General features: G+C 42.3%; 1 protein-coding gene across 1 annotated transcript; it reads right to left on the bottom strand.

Annotated features, from left to right (window-relative positions):
* Window positions 1-1,914: 1,914 nt before the first annotated feature.
* On the bottom strand, window positions 1,915-7,841 carry LOC103798337 (ras-related protein Rab-18-B-like; the record flags this gene model as incomplete). The annotated part of the gene is made up of 7 exons (XM_009070591.1): window positions 1,915-2,090; window positions 2,961-3,027; window positions 3,981-4,099; window positions 5,047-5,119; window positions 7,466-7,527; window positions 7,668-7,723; window positions 7,792-7,841. Coding segments are annotated over 7 exons (603 nt in total), but the record flags the coding sequence as incomplete, so codon positions are not given.
* Between the last annotated feature and the right edge of the window lie 14 nt (window positions 7,842-7,855).

Below are 7,855 nucleotides of genomic sequence, written 5' to 3' on the forward strand. Positions count from 1 at the left end.
AGTGTGATGTTATTCTTGTCCCACAACATTTGTTATTCATGTCCCACAACAAACCACCCCAGGGAGTGTGAGCAACCTGGAGTGCTGGGAACTGGAGCGGACAAAGAGGAACGAGGCACATTGGCGGGGGCAGTTGGGCACGGGCAGTTGGCGCAGGCAGGGGTGAGCAGGAAGGGCGCAGAGACCCCCTGCTTCTTTTTATATTTTTGCTTTTGTTTTTTCCCTTAGCTAGACCCAGCAATGGTATCTACGCAAGCGAGAACTGTCGCTGCCTTTCCCAGGAGGAATGCTGTAAGCCAGCCAGGACCCTCCGTGCAGGACGCAGCTGTGCAGGTCACTGCTGCACAGAGTGCCCCGGTCTGGTACTAGTTTCAGAGGACAGTGTGAGTCACAACTGTGTACAGTGTGAGCAGGTGAATGATTTGCTGTGCCTGGTGGCAGAGCTCAAGGAAGAAGTAGAGAGGTTAAAAAGCATTAGGGACAGTGAAAGGGGAATAGACTGTCAGAGTCAGCAGGAGACGGTTAAGCCTTGCCCGTCCTGCCCTCAGGCAGATGAAACAAACCAAGTAGATGGGGGGGACTGGAAACAAGTCCTTGGTCAAAGAGGTAAAAGAATCCCCTCCCAACCTCCCCAGTTGCCCTTAAAGACCAGGTATGAGGCTCTGGACCCAGGGAGTCAGGCAAAGGACAGTCATAATGTGACAAATGTACCCTGATCCTATGAAAACCTGAGTGTAACATTTTAAAAACTGTTTCAGTAACAGCATTTCAAACTAAGTCATGTTACAAATAGATGAAAGGGGCAGAGTGATCTTGCCATAGCTCTGTGTTACAGATTACAAGCAAGTTTTTATAGTCTCCATACAGATTTAATTTAAAGAAAACTAAGGGTCAGAACTATTTAAAGCAAGGTTGCTGTTTTAACATCTGAAAATCAAATGACTAGCAGTAAATAATTCTGTATGTTTTATGATCTAACATAGTCTAATAGGAGAAATATGCATTAAGAGAAGCAAGGCAAGTTACATATAAGGTACACTTTAAGTTACAGTAACTGAAAACTTAGAATAACATGATACAAGTTTGCCATTAAAGGTGTAAAAGGTAAAAATGTAACCTCATAAGAGGACTGACAACAGACAGACTCGTCCTATTGCAGTCTTCCACAGCCAGCACATTTCTGTTAAGTTTCATTTTATCCCTGCATTTGCTGAACAAGGACAGGAATGTGGGTTTGCAGAGAACCACACTGGCTGCAGGAAGGACCCAAAATGATGCCTCCATTTCACCACTGATCCTTGGTGCAAAGTCTTTGAGCACCATAGGGTAACCTATGTTGTACTGCACAGGAGGAAGTAGAGGGTTTTCCTGCCCAATGTTAATGAATACACTTCTTCACAACAAGCCTAAAATTAAGTAGTAACTCAACTTACTGTCTGGGAACATACAGCAATTTTGACTTTTTAAAACCATCTGAAATCAGGAAACTAGGTCCACTGCTCAGGGTGACTCCAGACTGTTAATTACATTTAAGGGACCTTGGGTGGCTAAAAGACTCCATTCCAGGAGACTCCATCCAGGGACATGCCATCCCAGGGCAAATAATATTTCAAAACAGAGCACTACCTTATTTATGCTGAGGCAGAAATTCCAGAAAAAAGTCCACACTGATGCCATACAGCAAGAGCGCAATAATCTAAGCAGCACTATGATTTAATAGTAAAAAATATTAATTACCAGAAAAATACCTGCAGTTGTGCATAAAGGAAGGAGAAAATGTGTTTTGTTAAGGGACAAAAATGTGTTTTGCTAACCAGTTTGTGTTTTGGAACTGCACAACTGGTGGCAGGTTAAACATGGCACAGACTAGTGCTTGGAATCCCCTCCATTCAGGTAGAACTGCCACCTGTAGATTTAAGTAAGTGGACAGTATGCACCACATGAGCTTTTATCCTGCTGTGCTGAAGATTCCATTAGCTGGACTCCCTGCTTCTCCACGCTTTTATGCCAAAGACCTGGTGTCTGCAGGATCTTTATGACTAGCTCCTCAAAGGCATGTTGTACTCCATCTTGTGTCTTGGCACTGGTCTCTGGGGGAGGGGTGGAAAAAGGGTGTTACCTTCCTTGCTGGGAGTATATTTTACTTCACAAAATGTTATTTTGGGACCAGAGAGAAGATGTGATTTTTCTCAAGAGCAAAGCTCCTCCCCATTCTCTTAAAGGGACACTTAAGTTGAACAGGACGGACAGAAATGCATCCCAGTCTGAACATCACATTTTTTCACCTCAAAGAATTCCACAGCTCCCCATTTTCTCCATAATGGAGAAACAGAAATTGGTCTCAGGTTGCAATAGTAAAACTACAAGATAATTATTACATAACTAAGCCAGGAAATAAAAAATGCAGAGGGAATTACATGTTTTCCCCTATGCATTTGGTTCAGTTTGTTTTGGAAATCTTTCCAAGAAGCTTTACCTAAAAAATGCCTGGATTTTTTTTCTTTTTAGGAACACATTTTGTTCCCCATATTTATATCTTTGCATTTGTATATTTTATTGTTGCTCTAAGAATATTGTCTTTTGTGTAGCTGCAGCAGAAACCTAGGAACGAAAGATTACCCAAGATCCTTGCTGACATCACTAAGGAGAAATATTTCCTGGGCTTTGAATTAAAAAATCCTGTTAGTTTCAAGAGAATATAAAATTCATGCCTATCCAGTATATACAGTAAATCTGTTCCAGAGAAAAGTGCTGCTAGTTGTAATTGATGCAGAGCAAAAAAGTTGAACCCTACATCCATTCCTAAGAATTAACGCAGCAAAAGGAACCCACAGTAATTAGGTACTAAAAAAACCACAGAAAATCAACTCAACAACCTGAACTACAATTGTACACTCCAAACATGCTTAACAATACCAAAATAAACATGAATATACAGGGTTTGTCACAGAGGTGCATACCTATAAAAAGCAGTGAGCGTTTCCTAGCAAACTGGAGTCCTTCTTTTCTCTCCACTTCACGATCAGGCTGCAGAGGCAAATGAAGAAGATGACTAAAATAAGCTATGCTTGCCACTTTTAGGCAATACCTGGAAAAGCACCACTGCAGAAGGGAGGGTTTGTCAAAAAATGTCTGCAATATGTAGTAATCAGCTCGATTTTCCCACTCTATGGACAGCTTACTGCTAGGCTGTCCAATTTGAACAGCAGCAACATCAAATCATAGAACATCCTGAATTGGAAGGGATCCACTAGGATCATCAAGGTCCAACTCCCAGCCCTGCACAGGACAGCCCCAAGAACCCCAGCATGTGCCCAAGAGTGCTGTCCAAATGCTCACTGAGCTCTGCCAGGCTGGGGGTCATGACTAATTCCCTAGGGAGCCTGTTCCAATATGGGTAAATCCAAACAGAAAAAAAGGCATATTAAAGGTTCTGAAAATGGGCAGGTTTGGGAGGGGCCAGAAGAGAATCTAGTTCAGAACAGCCACCCTGAAAACCTCTTGTAGTAAAAGCTAGAGTGAGGTATCTCACTACGCAACAAACATCTAAAATATGTCAAAACATCCCAGAAACAAACAGCAACCAGTGCACCTCACAGTCACATGGATGCACACTCTACAGCCATCTGAAGAGTTGAATTCCCCTTCCCTACCACCTGTCAAAACAGTTTGGTCAAAAAGAAAGCAGCAGTTGTGCTGTTGCACTGCAGTTAACTTCAGTGTTAGCAGTTTTTAGGCAGACCCTCTCACTATCTTAACGTCATATCATCAATTGCCTCTCGAGGAGAGTTTCCATTAAAATCTTTAACAAGATCTGCTTCTAAAATGACATCATAAGTGGAGCCTGCCCAGTTCAGTTACAGAGCATAACACCTCTTCACACAACAGGTGCATTAGTTACAGCACTTATTTGACATTTATACTCTACCAGGAGTAAGTAATCCAGGGAAGAGTGTAAAAGGATCCATTCCTGAACTGACCTTATCGGTTTTATTGCCAACCAACATCTTCACAGTGTTGCTTTTGGAGGTATAGATTTCCAGCTCATTCAGCCAGCTTTCTAGTCCTGTGAAAGTGTCTTTTCTTGTAACATCATACACTGATAACAGAGAAAAAGGAGTTAACAGCCGTAGAGTCTTCAACAATGTCTACTTCATTATGGCAGGACTTAGTCCACACTAGCTAACTAGTGCCCTGAAAAAAAAACAGTACTAGGGAAGTACAGCAAGAGGTATCAATCATATCCTCTTCCTAGCACTGGAACACACTGGCTGTGCCCACCCAGAGGCACCAGCAATTAGAGAACATGGCCATCTGCGCTTTAAAATCAGACTTACCAATTCTCAAAGACTTAATGTCTTCTACCTGTTAGTGATTCTGAACTGGACCACCCAAAGTATTTTAAAATAGGTATTTTGTCACCTAATTTAATGTATAACTACAAGCACACACTGCTGCTAAAAACATGGACTGAGTGAAAAGCTACTTCTGGGCACTGGTAACTTCCTAACTGCATCCACTTAAATCACTGAAGTTTAAAATGCTGCATCATACTCAGAACATTTTGTACAGCAAAGTGTTCAGCCCTCACAACCCCTAAAATTAAGAATCCCTTTGTTTTGCAATTGTTGTTGTTACACAGAAAGGGCCTAACCATCCCCTACCTGTGTACAAACCTCATCTGACCATAATTACACAACTAGTTTCTGGGGGGAAAAAAAGTCAAAACATCGTGGGGAAAAGAACACAACACAAACCCCCAACTGGCCTTATTACCAGAAAATCACCAAAGTAATAACTACAAAGCTAATAATTCATCCACTCAACAGGTGCAGTGTGACACCTCTGAAGTATTTTGAAGCAGTGCCATTTCCTGCCAGTGGTTCGGCATACTCTGTGTTTGAGCTAATGAGTAGCAATGTTGCAAAAACCAGAATTACTCCTCTGATTGTCCTGGACAACCTCCCTTTGTAAGGACATGCACATTTAGGTAGTAATAAAGACCACAATTGTTGTAATCGTGTTTTTTGTTCAAATACCTCATACCTAAAACAACCCCTTGAGCTCCTCGGTAATAACTGGGGGTCAGTGTTCTAAAGCGCTCCTGTCCTGCCGTGTCCTACAGAGGGAGGAAACAAAAAAAACAACAACGAACAAAAAAACCACACACCAAAAAAACCAACCAAAAACTGTACACAAAATCAAATCTATTTAGAACTAAACAGGCAAAAAAACCAACCGAAAATCAAATCTATTTAGAACTAAACAGGTATTTTAAACTAGACAAGATGAGCAAAGGTAAAATTTTCCTGGCTGGTAAGGCTACATGAAACCGTAAGCCAAGAGAATGAGGAAGGTAGTCAAAAACGATTACCAGCAGCAAAAGAAAACAGTTAAGGAGAGGTAGATAAGGATGGAGAGCATTTGACTGAAGATTAAAGTGATAAGCAGACACCTGTAACAGGAGCGAGACATCAAGAAAGTCAAAGAGACTGGAGAAATGCATGAAAAGCAAACAGCCATGCAGTTAGGTTTAACCAGTTAAAAACCAGCTGAACAGAATAAGGTGAGAGGAACTGGTTTTCCAGTGAGAGGCTGCAGGAAACAAGACACTGCGGTTCCAGACATCTCCCTTTGCTCCTCCACAGCAGGGAAGAGGAATCCAGTTAGAAAGAACTACTTCAAGACTGCTACAGCTCTAAGCAGGTAAGAAATTTAAAGTTGGTAGTTCCATTCGATTATTGCTGCAACGTGTCACACATTATCTCGGATTTTCAAAACAGGTAAGTGCAATACAAAATTCAAGAACCCCTCAGAACAAACAATGAGGCAAAAAAATCACACAAATAGGATTTTTACCAAGAATTTTTATTTACTTTTATATGCAGTTTACACCTATAGACTAGCAGCTATACTGTAATGTATTTATTCCTTGTTTTAAAAAAAAAACCAAACTAAAATTGGTGACATATTTCCTTAATTCAAATCATCAGTTTTAAAACCAAATTAAAATTGATGACATATTTCCTTAATTCAAATCATCATTCCTAGGGAGATTGTACTCTAAGGCATCCATGGGCACTAAAGTAGAATCCTCTTTCTGACTTCAACATGCATTAAAGTATTTACTTAGCATTGTACAACTGCACTGGTGTGTTGCCATTATCTCCCAATTAGCAGCTTCTCCTAACTGTGTCACAGCCAAATTAAAATTGATGACATATTTCCTTAATTCAAATCATCATTCCTAGGGAGATTGTACTCTAAGGCATCCATGGGCACTAAAGTAGAATCCTCTTTCTGACTTCAACATGCATTAAAGTATTTACTTAGCATTGTACAACTGCACTGGTGTGTTGCCATTATCTCCCAATTAGCAGCTTCTCCTAACTGTGTCACAGACTGCTGTAAAAGTGCCTTTTCCAGCTAGAAAACCTGTGCGAGCTCTGGCCTTGCTTTAGATTCCACAGCAAGGAAACACACTCCTGTGTGATTATTAGGGAAAAATATCTTGCTTCTTCTCAGAAAAGCTTCTGTTCTTTGTGCAGCTGATCTGCACTGCCTAGACCAAATGTGACTTCATCACACTTGCTTTGCATTCTGTACACAAAGTGTGAGTGAAAACAAAAAAATAATCCAAGTTTTAGCATCTATATTACTTTTGTTAATACCAGTCCAAAGCATGGTTGTGGTCTCTTTCCAAGAGCCCCAGTTAATTAACAATGGCATATTCTTTCTCAAATACCTATGACTGTACACATAAAATCCCTTCTAGGGCTCTCTCATTCCACTTGGAAAAATAAATATGGTGCTTTATATTATAAATAATCCTGACCACACAGCTGCAATCTGATTTCCCAGGTTGCAGATGCTGGAAATAAAGCATCAGGAAGTTCAGGACAAATGCTCAGGTCTTCCAGTAAACAGCTCAAGACCAAGTATGTGTTTTTTCATTATTTTACCCAAAATAAAGCATCTGGACTGTTTCTGGTGTAGTATACAGACAGAGCTGCTGCACAGCCCTACAGGAAATCATTGAACTCATCACCCAGAACATCGCTTTTCTGCAGTTTACTCGACTTGGTGCTGTCTATCCTGGGACGGGTTCTGGGTTGTGCAGGCACGGAATGCCTGCCTTTCATGCACACTCACATCTTCACAAGTTTAACACTTCACAGAGCCTTTGAGAAACCCAGTTGTGTAACTCGAATTAAAGGAAGTCCAAACTTGACAATGAAGCCTTTAGAGATGTTTTGAGTGGACCTTCTCTGCAACTACTGTTGTACGATCACGACACTCATTCTACATGCATTGCACCATAGGTACACAATCTCAGCATGCGTAAGGCTTCAGCAAGGGGAGAGAAGAAGGAACAAAGATGAAAGAATAGCACAAAAAGAAGCTCCTGAAGACCGCACGCCCTTTGAGACCAAACCTGTTGCTACCTGTCTGGAACGAGACCTACCCATATGGCAAGCTGTACTGCGTGGCCGTCCACCACCATCTTCTTCACTTTAAAATCAACACCTAAGACGTAACAAGTGAAGGCTTGTCAGAAAGAACTGTCGAACGCTCGTCCCCCGCGTCCGCACGATCCCGACGCTGCCTCTTCGCCGACGAGACCACACCGAAATCGCCCCCAGGTTGCGGGCGGATTGCGGACTCACCGACCGTGGGTTTCAGGCACGGCTCAAAGGCGCCGTCCGTGAAGCTCAGCAGGAGGCTGTGGGGAAAGAAACCGAGGGCTCAGCCCGGGGCGGCGCTACCGCCCCCCCCCCCCCGCGCCAGCACCTGGACTTCCCCACGGCGCTGTCTCCGACCAGCAGCAGCTTCAGCGTGAGCCCTGCGGGGTCCA

The sequence above is a fragment of the Acanthisitta chloris genome, unplaced genomic scaffold (assembly GCF_000695815.1).
Source record: "Acanthisitta chloris isolate BGI_N310 unplaced genomic scaffold, ASM69581v1 scaffold19312, whole genome shotgun sequence".
NCBI classification, from domain to species: Eukaryota; Metazoa; Chordata; class Aves; order Passeriformes; family Acanthisittidae; genus Acanthisitta; species Acanthisitta chloris.